The sequence below is a fragment of the Mytilus trossulus genome, unplaced genomic scaffold, assembly GCF_036588685.1.
Source record: "Mytilus trossulus isolate FHL-02 unplaced genomic scaffold, PNRI_Mtr1.1.1.hap1 h1tg000158l__unscaffolded, whole genome shotgun sequence".
Taxonomy (NCBI): Eukaryota; Metazoa; Mollusca; class Bivalvia; order Mytilida; family Mytilidae; genus Mytilus; species Mytilus trossulus.
The window spans coordinates 4,367,361-4,383,600 of NW_026963304.1; the positions used below are offsets into that span (position 1 = coordinate 4,367,361).

At 32.1% G+C, this 16,240-nt stretch overlaps 1 protein-coding gene across 1 annotated transcript in view; it reads left to right on the forward strand.

The window, feature by feature from the left end:
- The window catches only part of LOC134700478 (uncharacterized), a 91,486-nt gene extending 84,054 nt beyond the window's left edge, over positions 1-7,432 (forward strand). The window contains exons 11-12 of the mRNA XM_063561871.1: positions 2,414-2,882; positions 6,002-7,432. Coding sequence (XP_063417941.1) covers positions 2,414-2,882; positions 6,002-6,036 — 504 coding nt within the window. The 3' untranslated portion in view covers positions 6,037-7,432. The remainder of the gene's footprint in view (positions 1-2,413; positions 2,883-6,001) is intronic.
- The last annotated feature ends 8,808 nt before the right edge of the window (positions 7,433-16,240 follow it).

The following is a 16,240-nucleotide window of genomic DNA, read 5'->3' on the forward strand; positions in this document are numbered from 1 at the left end:
CGGCGTAAACTATTTGTGTAAAGCTTTATATTTAAGAAGGTGGAAAGTCTATTTGTCCGACAGGCAGGATTCACCTGACCTCGACCTCATTTCATGGATTAGTGATCAAGGTTAAATTTACCATAAACGTTGAACCATAAACGTCAAAATCATTCAATCGCATAGTGGAATTAACTATTTGTGGATTTTTATAAATTCTATATATAGCTTTTGGACTCTTTTCAATCTCGGTCTGTTTCTGAAATTTTTTCTTACATACTTTTGATTTTTTTTACCCTAAATGCTAACATTGCCTATGTAAATTTTAAAATTGTTTGTATGAACATTGAACGACAAATTTATGTGACGTATAAAACTTTCTGACGTCAGACACACACACCAATGAATGTGTTTGTAGATAGATGATTTGTGTTCTGTTAAATTGTTCCTTTTAAAATTGTAATATGATGATGACTGATGTACCCATATTTTGACTATTTTATTTATTGTGTCTGTTTAGTTAACGCATCAATGTGAATATAACGGAATTTGATGAGACTGTCATCAAAGTGAGAGGGTTAGCGCTATAAAACCAGGTTTAATCAACCATTTTCTACATTTAAAAATGCCTGTACCAAGTCAGGAATATGACAGTTCTTGTCCATTCGTTTTTGATGCGTTTTGTTATTTGATTAATCATTTTGCCATGTGATTATGGACTTTCCGAATTGATTTTCCTGTAAGTTCAGTATTTTTGTGATTTTACTTTTTACATGATTAGGTCAGTTTCTCAAACACAATAAGCAGTAAGATAAATATATGTGGTGTATGGAATGACTGTTATGGGTACATGTCTGTCTGGCAGGTATCAGCTGATCTTGACCTCGTTTTCATTGTGCATTGGTAAATGCTAAGTTTTTTGTGATTTGGTCAGTTTTTCAAATACTATAAGCAATAGATCAACTTTTGTTTGGTGTATGTATGATTGTTAGGGGTGCATGTCAGTCTGGCAGGTTTCATCTGACCTTGACCTCATATTCATGGTCCATTGGTCAACGTTAAGTTTTAGTGTTTTAAGTCAGTTTTGGAAATGCTCAAAGTAATAGGTCAGATATATTTGGTGTATGAAATAATTGTTAGGTGTACATGTCTGTCTGGCAGGTATTATCATCATTATCTGACCTTGACCTTATTTTCATGGTTCATAAGGTCAATAATACATTTTCGTAATTTTGTCAGTCTATCAGTTTGATACGACTGTCATATAAGTGAGAGGTTTAGTGCTATAAAACCAGGTTCAGTCCACCATTTTCTACATTTGAAAATGCCTGTACCATGTCAGGAATATGACAGTTGATGTTCATTCGTTTGATGTGTTTTGCCATTTGATTTTGCCATTTGATTAGGGACTTTACGATTTGATTTTCCTCGGAGTTCAGTATTGATTTTACTTTTTTTCAGATACTATAAGCAACAAGACAACTATATGTGGTGTAATAAATGATTGTAAGGTGTACATGTCTGTCTTGCCTGATTCATCTGACCATGACCTCATTATCATAGAACATTGATAATGTTATGTTTATGTGATTTTTGTGGTAAAATCTTCATGGTACAGACTTTCAACATAAATTCAATGATAAGTAAAACAGGCGAGACATTTATGTGATTTTTTTCCATTTTTGATCTTTCATTTGCACCGCATCTATAAAAAAATGTCTTTTGTGATTGAATACGAAATGTATAAAAAGCGAGGCTAAAATGAAGGTACATTTTAATATATAATCATATACATATTTCCAAATTTGACATATAGAAACATTTATCTTTCAACTATTTTATACCAGACTGTGGACAAATTGTTTGTTTAATTTATTGTAAGTTGTTATAAAACATCAGGATTTACATTTGCCATCAATTTCATGGTTGTTTTTAACAGCAGAAACGATAACTTGTGGCGTAATGCCATTCGGTATTGTGTAACAGTAAGGAGCTCGAGGTAGGGATAAGGTAATTACGGGCAATTTGATTTAATTACAATGTTTCAAAGTTCAAAGTTGCAACAAATAAAGATTGTATAATTTGTTTCTAAGTGATTACGGAGGGTACGCCTACATATTTATATGAAAACTTAATCAAGTAATGGATAGTCAGTATAGTAGGGAAGTAAAATTATCTTTTACTACAATAGTCAAAAATTAAATCTCTGAGATTAGTCAATTTCAAGTGGTCATTAAACTGATGTGAATTTTAATATCTTCTTACTTTATATTTCAACTCAATATTGATGATGAGGATTTGTGTGGTGCTTTTTTATTTTGAAGATTTAACATAGTTTAAATAAATTATTTGTAAATGCTCAGACTTTATCTAGGTTTAGTCCTGTACATATTTTATATCACTTCTTATTAAGCGTTTGATTTATTTTTTTCAGTTTTCAAAGGGGGAGATCAATTTTGCAAAGATGGGGATGATTGTGCTGAATATTCTTGCTGATGTTTTATATGATCTATTGAGGTCAGATAAACCTCACCTGCCTCATAGGAGTGATTGTGATATAACGTACTTGTACAAGGCACACAGAAATCTTAATAAGAACATTCCTAGTAATCGATGGGGAGGAACATGGCAGAATATTCAGGTTGCAGACATAGCTATTGGAGATGATATTGAACGCATACGACTTTTACGGAATGACCTACAACACTCGAAGAAATTCACACTTGATGATATACGTTTTAATGAGTTTTACATTATAATTGTTGATCTTGTGGGAAGATTCGATTTACATAATAAACCAACAACGTTGTACACAGACCAACTAAAAGAAATAATGGACAAACAAGTTTCTAAAGAGGAAATGAAATGTATTAAGCAACAGTTTATAAGTGAATTCAAATTAGGTAAACTAACTTTCATTTGATAGATTTCCCTAATATTGAAATACGAAGATTGTCTATTGGTATTGAATTGTTCTAACGAAAAATCGATTAAAGATACGAGACTTATAATTTGGTATGCCAAAGGCACATATCGTTTACGTTATACTCACCAGTTGTGCTGGAACAAAAACATTTGAAATTTCAAATCAATAACAGATTTAAAGAATATTAATAAATTAAAAACTTCAAAATGTTGTGCCTAATACATCTTAGGCAATTTAGTAGAAAAAACTTAGTGATTTGAATATTTTAAACTTTGTATCAACAGTTTATTAAGAGTCAAAATGTCATGTCACTTGATCAGTGATGACTATTGGGCTAGTGCTATCCTCCTAGACGAAACGTCCATAAAGCAGTGGCATGGACCCAGTGGTTGTAAAAATTCACAAAAGGAACTAGGCATATACTTTAGTGCTGCAAATGATTGTTTCGTCTACATAAGACAAATCAGTGGTGCTCAAAACAGTTTCAAAGCAATATCAATTACATGGTTGAAAATAACTGAAAATTCCTAAAAGTTATGGTCAATACGGCAAAACTCTCTATGTCCATCTGTCTGAGTATGTGTGTTGAAGTATGCTCAACTAAATCCTTATGGCATTTTAATATGGCGTTGTCAGTTTGTTTTAGATTTATGGGTTTGACTGTCCCTTTGGTATCTTCCGTTCCTCTTTTGATATTGTTTTCTATATGAAAGATAAGCTCTAATATATACATTCAGTTGTGAAGATATAAAGATTTGTCTTTTGACTTTTATTGTAAAGAATTCAAGAAACAGAAACTATTTTTTTAAATGTAATGCAATTTATGGCACCATACATAAAGCTTTTTAGCTCACCTGGCCAAAAGGGCCTAGTGAGATTTTCTCATCTCTTTGCGTCTGTCGTCCGTCATCGTCATCTGTAGTTGTTGTCATAGTCTGTTAACTTTTACAAAAATCTTCTCCTCTGAAACTACTGGGCCAAATATAACCAAAGTTGACCACAATCATTATTAGGATATTTAATTTAAAAAATTTGTCCGATGATCCTGCCCGCCAACCAAGATTGCCGACACGGCTGAAAATAGAACGTAGGGGTAAAATGTAAGTTTTGTCTTTTATATTGAAAACCATTATAAATGAATAAAATCTGACATGGAGAAAAAAATTCAGAATGTTGAGCTCTACCTATTGTCTATTAATGTCAAAACTGTCAGACGATTTCTTATAGGAGTTATTGCACGTATCTATGATGAGTTTATAAATTACAAATTTTACCATTTTTTTTTCATTTTTGCTTTTTATCTTGAAAAGTGTAATAGATAAAGAGAAACTTTAAATGCAAAAATTATCATCTATACATGTTCTACAAATAAGTCTCATGGTTGAAATCGTCATTCGAATTCTTTTGGAGTTATGTCCCTTTGATGATCAACAAGACAAGATCTACAATTAATACAAATAATGTGGAAATTGTCCAATGACTCCTTAATTACAATATTTACCATTTTTTTTGCATTGTGCCTTCTATGAAACAAATTATGATAGATAGATAGAAACTTAAATATGCAAATTTGATTAGCTCGACATGATTTACTAACAAGTCAAATTTTGCCGATATAGTTAAAAGACTGTCACTCTTTATAGGAGTGATTGCCCTTAATTAAGAAATTTTGTTTACCCTCTTTTGTGTTTTCAGCAAAAATTAAAGAAGATAGAGAAAAACGAAACGAATTGAATGATCAGCAATACAATATCAACAAAACAGAGAAATGCTATTCTCGCTAACAATGTTTGATAGTGTGTTATTTGTTGAATATGCACATGGATCAAGGTTAACAACACAGGCTCCTTAGAGCCTCTAGTTTTCAATACTTTCATTTCAGATTAAACATGTTAAAGGGACTAAAAAGAAAAAAAAAGTTTTCTAATAATAAACCAGTTCAGTTTCATCGTCCATCTATCATATGAAAAGTGATAACAATCTTACAAACAGAAAAGCAACCCCCTACGTTGGCACATATTTGTCAGGTTTTCTTGAGTTTTGGAGGTTTGGTGCTTGACTTGAACATTTCTTGTCTTTACAAAAGTTTGAAACTGATGGTTATTTTGTTTCTTGTGTAACACACATTTGTAGATTTTGTTGTGAAGTACAAACTTTAAATATACTAGCATGCAGACTCTGGCACAAACATGAAATTAAATATCCACAAAAATAAAATATTTCCTCAATAACCAAACATTGATATGCGCGACTGTATCAATGAAACTCCTTTCGTCGAAAACGGAACGAAAGGAAACAACTGTCATATTCCTAAATTGGTACAGGCTTTTTTAAGAAATAAAATGGGGGTTAAACTTGGTTTTAAAGCTAGCTTAGCTTTGTTATATTGATAAAATTGGTGAGAAATCCAAACGGACATCATTGGTAAACTTGACAATGACTGGGACCCAGAAAGCTAAACTGTAACGTACATTACAAACATACAACACAGCTGACTTAAATATGCATACAAACATACCATCATTCTTACAAAAACGCCAAAAAAAAGTACATACATAAAAATAAGAAGATGTGGTATGAGTGCCAATGAGACAACTCTCCATCCAAGTCAAAATTTGTAAAAAGTGAACAATTATAGGTCAAAGTACGGGTTTCAACACGGCGCCTTGGCTCTCATCGAACAGCGAGCAATAAAGGGCCCCAAATCGACTAGTGTAAAACAATTCAAACAGGAAAACCAACGGTCTAATCTGTATAAAAAACAAGAAACACGAAACAATTATGAACCACATCAACAAACGACAACCACTGAACAACAGTTTATATAGTAAAATATAATGACAGTAACATTTTTCCGATAAAGTACTGATTTCAAATTTCAAATTGTAAATGCAAGGGTATACAAGTCGAAATAACACTATAAAAATCTCATACTTCCAAACATATTCAAATCTGGAACGCCTAAAGCCGAAAACCCAAAAGCTGTAAGCTCAATACTCAGTTTTATCCTAAAAAAACATGTTCTTGGTAAATAGAATTTGAATAGTAATTTGTATAATTCATGCATGAAGTGATGACGTTTTTCTTTTTTTTCAGAAGTGGCAATTGATATTGAAATGGAACAGCAATGAATATATATCACCATAATAGAACATTAACTCGTAACCACCATTGTATACATTGTATACAACTGCTGTTGAAGGCATTAATATGTTATAGCTGGAAAGGGCATACTTTAGTCAGTGTACCAACTATAAAATTTCAAACCTAAATAATGAAAACCGAGGATGTATGATGCTTACACAAGTCTAGACCTATATTACCAAAAGTGACATAAAAAAAAATCTAATCTTCTAAGTTAAATTTTGCCTAAGGGAGTTAGAACCTTAGTTTTGTAATAATTACTGAATTTGTTTATGGATAATTTAGAATCTGGAGCCCTGACTACTGGGTAAGATGTTATCCTCAGCAGGGATGTTGACACACAACTAGTATATTGGAATAACAATTTTTAAATGTGCAAATTTCGAGAGAAGTATGTAATTCATGTGTAAGACTTATCATGTTAATATAGAAAATTATGTGTTTTATCATATTTACGGCTGTATATTACAAAAAAACAATATGTTTGTTTGATTCATGGTTTTTTCAACTTTGCCACATAATGGAAGATAACTCAGATATAAGAGTAGGTAATTCAGATAAGATAACTTGTATAATAGAATGTGTTGTGAATTTACATATTTCATTATGTAGCAAGAAAACGAGTCCAGTGATCCCATTTTTATCTTTGTATACGACCGCAAAGATGTTTTTGCAGTCGTATATTGGTATGACGTTGGCATTGTTGTCGTCCAAAGACACATTGGTTTTCGCAGTTAAACTTTAAACTAAGTGAATGGATCTCTATGAAATTTTACCACAAGGTTTAATTCTACAAAAGGAAGGTTGGATTGATTTTGGAGGTAATATGGTACCGACAGATAAGGAATTAGGGGCCAACAATAAGCATTTTTGTAACTTCCAGACAATAACTTGTGTGTAAGTGTATAGATCTCTGACATTGTACAACAAGGTTCAATATCACAAAGGGAATGATGGGATTGATTTTGGGGGTAATTGTCTCAAAATTTTAGGAGTTAGGCAAAATACAAGCATTTTTCTAGTATCATGACAATAACTTGTGTATCAGTGTATGAATCTCTCTAAAATTATACTGTAAGTTTTCATATTACAAAGAAATGGTTAGGATTGACTTTGGGGTGTTTTGGCTCAAACAATTTAGGAATTAGGAGCAAAAAAAGGGGAAAAAAAGTTTTTTTTTCTGGTTAAAGGACAATTGAGACAATTTAAAAGCAGTGTAATGGAGGTAATCCAACTCAATTTAAACAACAATGTTTGATTACCTCCCTTACACTGCTTGTAAATGTTGGGGGTTAATATTTAACAGCATAGTGTATTGCACACACGCAAACAAATGGGGTGTTTTTTTTTATTTATTTGGTGTTGTTTTTGTTTTTTTGGGGGGGGGGGATCAACTCGCATAGTATATTGCACAAAAGCAAAAATTTAATATAAATTCAAATCATATAACCAATTTGAAGGTCTTTGACTACAATTATTCTGTGTCAGAAACCTATTATGTGTCAAAAATTTAATTACGATCCAAATTCAGACCTGTATTAAGCGTGAACATTGTATCCATTTTGGCCCCAACTTTTCAGGGTTGGACATCTGCGGTCGTATCCAGCTGCGTTCGGCAAAGCAATTTATTCTTCTCTGAAAGCATATTATTACCGCTATCTTCTCATTTTATCGAAAAATCTTGTGGTGTAGTTTTCTTTTTATCTCACAAAATTTGGTTTTCCATGCATAATCTATACAAAATCTGACAATTTTGCACAACCTGTAGCGAGAAAAAAGCCTGGTGACCAATACTTCTTTTAAATTTTGGATAAAAGCATGATATAGACTACATTTAGACAAATTATTAAGAAATTTTTATGGATTTTTTTTTTTTAATTTTAATTTAGACCCCCTTCCACCTTAAGTTAAAATAAGTATTAAACTTCGAAACTCTTATGATGTTAAATTGTAATTATCGTATTGAATATACTTTTTACTTGTTTATTTCAATTCAATACATGGAACAGTTGCTGCATATGCTATAATCTTTTGTGACTTCATGTTGTTTTTCAAAATGTTTGACTTTTCTTTTCACTTGATAATAAAATTTACAAAATTTTAATGTAATGTGTAATTCAATGCATCACTTTGCAAAAGTAATTGTAATTTAATGCATTACTTTGATAAATGCATATAGTTGGAACTAATTTAATGCATGGTTTTGTCAAAGTAATTGTAATATAATGCGTTACATTGCAATGTGATTCGCCCAATGCCTGCACCTGACAGCATGAAGTCCAACATTGCATGGGAACTGAGGAAGATACTTCAATAACCTTCATCTGATACAGCATTTTAAAGATCAAATTTTTAAAATCCAATGATATAAACATATGACAGCCTTAAATCATAACCGACATAAAAAAAAAGCTAAGAACTGAGACAGTTAGATTGGTTCTACATTTTTTGGACTGCAAATCTGCCAGCAGTAGGACGTGCCAAATGAAATGGTAGGAAAATTTTAACAAAAAGTTTCTGCAACAATTTTGATTACTCAAACTGTGATCAAAGATATAAGAAAATGTTGATTTTGTGTCATTATTGTTATTAAAGAAATACTCCTTTGTTATGAATTGTTCTATAATTTTAGATACGAATTTATCAACTCTTATATTATCTTGTCATTTGCTCCTGTTGTAGTTCATGTGATTCCAAGTTTGTGTTTGTTTTATATTGATTTTCTCGTCCTTATCCATTTGCAAGATGTGAAAATAGTCAATTTCTATAATAAGGAATTATACTAACTAATAATGTTACATCCTGCCGATACTTATAATTTAGCATTGCACAAGATCATGCTTTTCTCTCACTGTTTATTACGTATTCACACTAATACGGATATGTACTGAATGATATTATAGTTTGCGAAAACATAATTTATTAGTAAATTAAAATGACCTTTGAACAAGCTTATTATACCCCGCTTTAAAAAAAAGGGGGGTATACTGTTTTACCTCTGCCTGTCCTTCCGTCAGTCCGTCAGTCAGTCCGTCCGTCCCATGAACATTTTTCTCAGGAACTACAATACAAGGATTTCTGAAATTTGGTTTCAGGGTTCATCTAAGTCAGCTATACCGTGTGACATGTGTGATGCGTTTTCAGATTGATCACTCGACAACTTCCTGTTTACCGAACACTTGTATGATTTTACACATGATAGCCAAGTTGAAAATTTTCGTCACAATTTTCTCAGGAACAACAATACAAGGATTTCTGAAATTTGGTTTCAGGATTTATATAAGTCAGTTATACCGTATGATGCGTTTTCAGATTCATCACTCGACAACTTCCTGTTTACCGAACACTTGCATATTTTTACACTATTAATAGTATCCACTTGCGGCGGGGGTATCATCAGTGAGCAGTAGCTCGAAGTTTCACTTGTTGTAACTGAGAGTACGTTCATGTTGGTACTTTTTGTCTTCCGTCTTTTTGATAATAGTTTTTGTGCTTCCTGTCAGTCTGATGAGTTAAGATAATCTTTTGTTTCTTTTGTCCTAAGACAGCAAAGCCTTTTCCAACGGATTTTATGTTCCTAGTTGTGCTGTTATATCTTTATCTCGGGCTAGGGGAGGGTAAAAAGCACAGAAACACGTTTACCTGGCCACACATTTCAAGGTTCATAACTTTGACTCTGAACTATTTTTATTTAGGGTTTATGGAATGCAGGAAAAGGGGAAAAAGATCGCTGCTCTGTCGAATTGTCTCCCTTTTCCCTCCAAAACGTTTATAACTTAAACACTCGGGGGACGGACGTCTTTCTTTCGGGGAATATTCTCGCTTACATGTATTTGGAGATTCTAGCTTCTCTCAAGTAATCTAAAGGCCTGGGATAATATCTTCTCTCGGTGATCTGGGGAATACTATATATCACTCAGTTCAGGTCTATGTAATACCTTCTGTGGGTGTGTCCCTCATCTCGGACACTTGTTGTTTGAGGCTTGACGCTGGTGAATAAAATACAATGATGATTTATGATTTATTCCAAACAGCAATCTACATAGAAGTGTGATATGTGATCTGTGATCTGTGATCCAATTAATTTAAATAGGAAACTTTATTTTAACTTATTTATGTTAATGAAATCTCTTTTATAAATGTAAATTTTAAATATCAAACTTAAGTTATTAAATCAGAAGGTAAATTCTTACTTTTAAATTCAATTCAAAAAGGTTTACACTTAACAATTTACATATATACCTGGTGATTAAAATACAATGATGTTTTAATTATGTATCCCATTAACAATCTACATTGATGTGTATTATGTGATCTGTGATGTTGGGAGTTTGCGGTCTTCCCTTTTTAAACCCAACATCACGTGCTGATTGGAACTATTTTATTCACCTATGAAATTTCAGCGTCAATTTTAAATTTTCTAAAGTTACTTTTTATTGGTCAACTATTATCTTTGTATTTTGATTGACATAATTTTATTCAGTTATGTAAAAGAAATTAATGGATTATCAAAATATTTACTTAATTTACAGGATTATTTAGTGGACAATAGAAACATTATAGGGTTACTTTCCTACGGCAAATTACAAACATTTTTATTCTTTTAGGCAATGCAAAAAAAGTTCAATTTTATTTATTTGTTCGTTTATTTATCTAAGTTTACTTTATTTTTATTTTCCTTTTCCAACATGCAATTTTTCATCATTATGTTTACATCACATTACATTGTCATCTCATTTTAGGAGTCATATTGTGTAATTTTAACACTGAGCTGTTTATATTTAGGGTGCATTTTTGTCACCACATAATTTATGTAAGGATCCACATATGGTGAGGCATAATATAAAGACGTTAGTACGCCTGACATCTCGTTTTATTGTAACAATATTATTTACATTTTAGTGTTCAAAATCATTTTACTTGATAACTGTATGATTTACATTTTAGTGTTTACTGTTCTAATCATGTTATTTGTAACTGTATGATTCACATTTTATGGTTCACATGTTGTTAATCATTACTATTATTCACATTTCAGGGTTCACAAAATTATTGTATATCTCGTCCTCTGTGACGTTTACATTCTGACGTCAAACACGCTTCTCTACACTAGAGTTGAAGTGAACCTTGCCATTCAGTCACAGGACTTCAAATATTTCAATCCTTTATGGGTTGATTAAAATACATATCTAAGTAAGCAATGAATGTGTTTGTTAAATTTGATTCAGGGTTCACATCATGTTATTTGTCACTTTAATTCAATTTGTAGGTTGCAAATCATGTAATTTGTAACTAGATGATTCACATGTGTTGTGTTCTCGTGTTAACGTGTCAATATTCACATGTGAGTGTTCTTTCCTCGTCGTAGTATTTTTTTATTAAGGTTTACATCATGTTTTTTTCATCAAATTATTATCATGTATATATAAACAGTATTTGGAAATAAAAGGAAAACAATAAATGCTATTTTTTGTCGAGCCTGCAACTTTTGTCGCAGAAAGCTCGACATAGGGATAGTGTTCCGGCGGTGGCGACGTTAGCTAACTTCTTAAAAGCTTTATATTTCAGAAGGTGGAAGACCTGGATGCTTCATTCTTTGTATATGGATGCCTCATGTTATGCAGTTTCCGTCAGTCACATGTCCAATGTCCTTGACCTCATTTTCATGGTTCAGTGACTACTTGAAAAAAAAGTTAAGATTTTTGTTAATGTTAAAATCTCTCTTATTATAGGTAATAGGATAACTATATTTGGTATGTGCGTACCGTGCAAGGTCCTCATGCCCGTCAGACAGTTTTCACTTAACCTCGAACTCATTTCATGGATCAGTGAACAAGGTTAAGTTTTGGTGGTCAAGTCCATATCTCAAATACTATCAGCAATAGTTCTAGTATATTGGGTGTATGGAAGGACTGTAAGGTGTACATGTCCAACTGGCAGGTGTTATCTGTGCTTGTCCTCATTTTGATGGTTCAGTGGTTATAGTTAAGTTTTTGTGTTTTGGTCTGTTTTTCTTACGCGGACCCACATCCGGTTATATTGTAAAATGGCATCGGATTGGGAATGAAACGTGAAATATGATCAAATATATACGGAAATTGTCGCAATTAGTGAATAAATTGATTAAAACTACTCAGGAGTTTTATAAATAATAAATAAATATTTTATTAGCACAAACATATTAATCATAGTAGATCATACATAATAAGTATTGCAAATAATGACTATATTTATATGTAATATTATAAACAATGACTATGAATAAGACAATTTTATAGAGTTTGTTCTGCTTTACGAAGGTTCAGACTGTCTGAAATGAAAGAGGAGGTCAATTTTAGGATTGTGTATGAATTATTATTTAATAAAAAGATTATATTATTTTCATGTTTTTGAAATTTTGAGGATCAACGATTATATTTGAAACTTTTTGGTAAAATATGGCCCTTTTAGTTGAGTATTTTTCACAATGTAAAAAAAAATGTTTTTCATTTTCAATTTGACCAGAATTACATACAGAGCAGTATCTTTCATTTCTGGGAATATTTAGATGTCTCCCTCTTTCAATCATCAGTATATGAGCGCTTATAAGGATCTTACATATAAATATTTATATATAGGTAAGTGAACAGTTTTCTCAATTAACAAATATTCATAAAATGGAAGAATGTGTTATACATATGGGGAAGACATTTCAAAGTTATCATGAAGAATTGAAACAATTTGTTCAAAACTATCAGTCGAATAATGTTATACAATTGTATAAGAAAAGAGAAAAGAAGAACTGGAAACACAAAAATTAAAGAGGAATTAAAGTTTAACAGAATAAATTGTAATATGTATCAAATATAAAAAAAAACACACACGATCAGGGCTCTTTGGCCTGTGATTGCTGCTTGGACTGGCAACATTTGAAATATGCAGGGTTGAAAAATGTGCCAAAACAATCCTATTGGATATGGAAAATTTGTTCTCACACTTAATTATTTACATAAATCTTTTAAAATTGGTTTATTTTGACATTAATACGTGCTTCTTTAATTCTTATATAGACATCCAAGCTTTAATTTTAATTTTAAATTTCAGTTTCTGTTTTACATTTTACTAAAAGATTATTTTTATGCCCCACCTACGATAGAAGAAGGGCATTATGTTATCTGATCTTTGCGTCCGTTCGTCCGTCTGTCCCGCTTCAAGTTTTTGGTCAAGGTTGTTTTTGATTAAGATGAAGTCCAATCAACTTGAAACTTAGTACATATGTTCCTTATGATATGATCTTTTTAATTTTAAAGACAAATTAAACTTTTGACCCCAATTTCGCGGTCCACTTAACATAGAAAATGAAAGTGAGAGTTTCAGGTTAAAGTTTTTGGTCAAGGTAGTCATGGTAGTTTTTGATGAAGTTGAAGTCCAATCAACTTGAAATGTTCCCTTTGCTATGATCTTTCTAATTTTAATGCCTTATTATATTTTTTACCCATTTTCACGGTCCATCGAACATGGAAAATGATAGTGCGAGTGGGGCATCCGTGTACTTTGGAAACATTCTTGTTAAATCTCATATGGGTATTTTTTAAATTCAAATTTTGATTCTTTAAATTTGCATTTGCATTTTCATTTGATATTAGTATTAATGTTTATCATGTTTTTCATTTACAGGGACTGTACAGTTTCATGTTTCATCAGCGCGCATTTAATTTGTAATGTTTATTATGTATTATTATCTAATAAATACAATTTGAAAATTTTATTTTTCATACTCGTCACTCGTTCTACACGAAATCCCCATATTATCGATAATTTCCGTTTATATTTCACGTTTCATTCCCGATCCGATAGCAATTTTATTATAAAACCGGATGTGGGTACGCGTAGTCTACGAACGGCAATTTGACTATTCGTACCCGCATGCAGGTACGCGCAGACACTGCCAACTTTTAATATGAGTTCACTGTTTTTGTTTGGTTTTGTGTTGTTAAATCTCCATTTATCTGTTTTTTAGACTTTTTTGTCTATTTGTCTTTATTTTTTTCGACAATGTTATTAACTGTTTGCCTCAACTCGTGACTTTTAATGGTACCTATGGTAACGTCTTCCCTTATTCAAATACGTTCTGTCTTTCAAACAACCTTCTCACGACCTGTGCTCATTATCGAGCCTTCGACTTTTGAGACAAAGCGATCCTAGATTCCGTTGTCGGCGGCGGCGTCCACAAATATTCACTCTGTGGTTAAAGTTTTTGAAATTTTAATAACTTTCTTAAAGTATCCTGGATTTCTACCAAACTTGGACAGAAGCTTGTTTATGATCATAAGATAGTATCCAGAAGTAATTTTTGTAAACAAAAAATGCTGTTTTTCCGTATTTTACTATAAATTGACTTAAAATTCTGCCAGGAAACATAACATTCACTCTGTGGTTTTAAAAATATTAAAAGTTTTAATAACTTTCTTTAACTATTATGGATTTTTACAAAACTTGGATAGAATCTTGTTTATGATCAAAAGCTAGTTAAAATTTTGTGCCTGTTTTTCCGTATTTTACTTATAAATGGACTTAGCTTTCTTCCAGTTAACATTACATACAGTCTGCAGTTGAAGTTTTTAAAACATTTATTAAATTCATAAACTATTCTGGATTTTTACTAAACTTGGACAGAAACTTCTTAAAATCAAGAGATAGTATCGAGAGGAACATTTTTATTATTTTTTTCCTCATTTTTTTTAGCCTGCGATTAACAGCAAAAGTAGGCGAGACACTGGGTTCCGCGAATTTTTTTTCTTTACAAAGGAAAATATTTTGCTGTATGTGCTAGGTCCAATAACGGCTGTTGTTTATATCAATCGTTTATTTTCTATATAGGGGGACATATTTTGCCCTGTGCCATGTCCAATAATGGCTGTTGTTTATATCAATACAAAACGTAATGGGTAAAGGATAATAAAAAGAGACTTGGGGTATATACCAATTGGAAAGCAAACCAACGACAAAAAGACATGTAAAGGTTAACATCCAGTATATACAATGTATCTGTGTCTTCAGAAGTTGGAAAACATCTGTCATATTTCTGACTTGAAACGTGCATTTTCCAAAGAAAATGGTGGGTTAAACCAGGTTTAAAATGCCTTTTCTTCTCAAATAAACCAATTGATTACAATAAACACGAACAAACGAGTGCACTCGTATAAAAGTATATAAAGCTCTAAGTTGACCCGACTCAAGACAAGATGTGAACGAAGATTTAAGATTTAAATATCTGCCCACAAAATCAAATTCTCCAAACACATAACACATTAAGATGTGACACATAGACAACTACAAACGAGATTGCCGACATGTTAGAAGTATACATATGAATATGTGTTCGGTTGTGTCCAACTTTTTTTCGAAATCACAATCTGTTGGGCTAATATAAAGAATACATGAACGAACATGTGTCGGGACCCTCGGAGTTAAACTAGTATTTTAAGATCCCATTTCCGCCTTAAAATCACAATTAGTTGGGTTTGCAAAAGGTACATAAAATTACATATTTCGGGGACCCCTAGGACTTTAACTAGTATTTTTAGGTCTCCTTACCGCCTTAAAATCACAATCAGAGGGGCGTCAAAAATTACATAAAAGAACTTATCCCCGGCTAAGTATATATCTAAGATTTTGATTGGTTAACACACGTCGTTACGAAACCCATTGCCCCTGGGTGTTGCTAACCCATATCCCCGGACGTTGCAAACCATTATCCCGGGGAACTTCACGCAAGTTTTCCTTAGTTCCATGATTGCTCCTTGTGAAATATTAAATTCTGTAGACCATGAAGTTTGTAATTAAATATTTAATTCATTAACGATTTTGTCCTATTATGCCGATCATTTACACTCATTTCATTAAATGCAGCACTTGACTGCCACATTTTCAAGGAATGGGACTACTGACCTAACTATGCAAATGACCCTCGTCGACGTCACACCATCTATGAGTGACGTAACTCTCACAACATTGAGCGCCAAATTTAACTCAATCCTGTTTCTTTGTCTCCGTATTAAAAACGTCTTATATTTGACTACCTGTAGGGTTCTACCAAAGGTATTACCCAACACCCCGTAAAAAATATGTAAAAATTTCCAAATTTCAATAAAACTTTTTTAGATAATTAAAAAAACGTTTTTTTCACGTTACACTTTGTACCCGAATTTC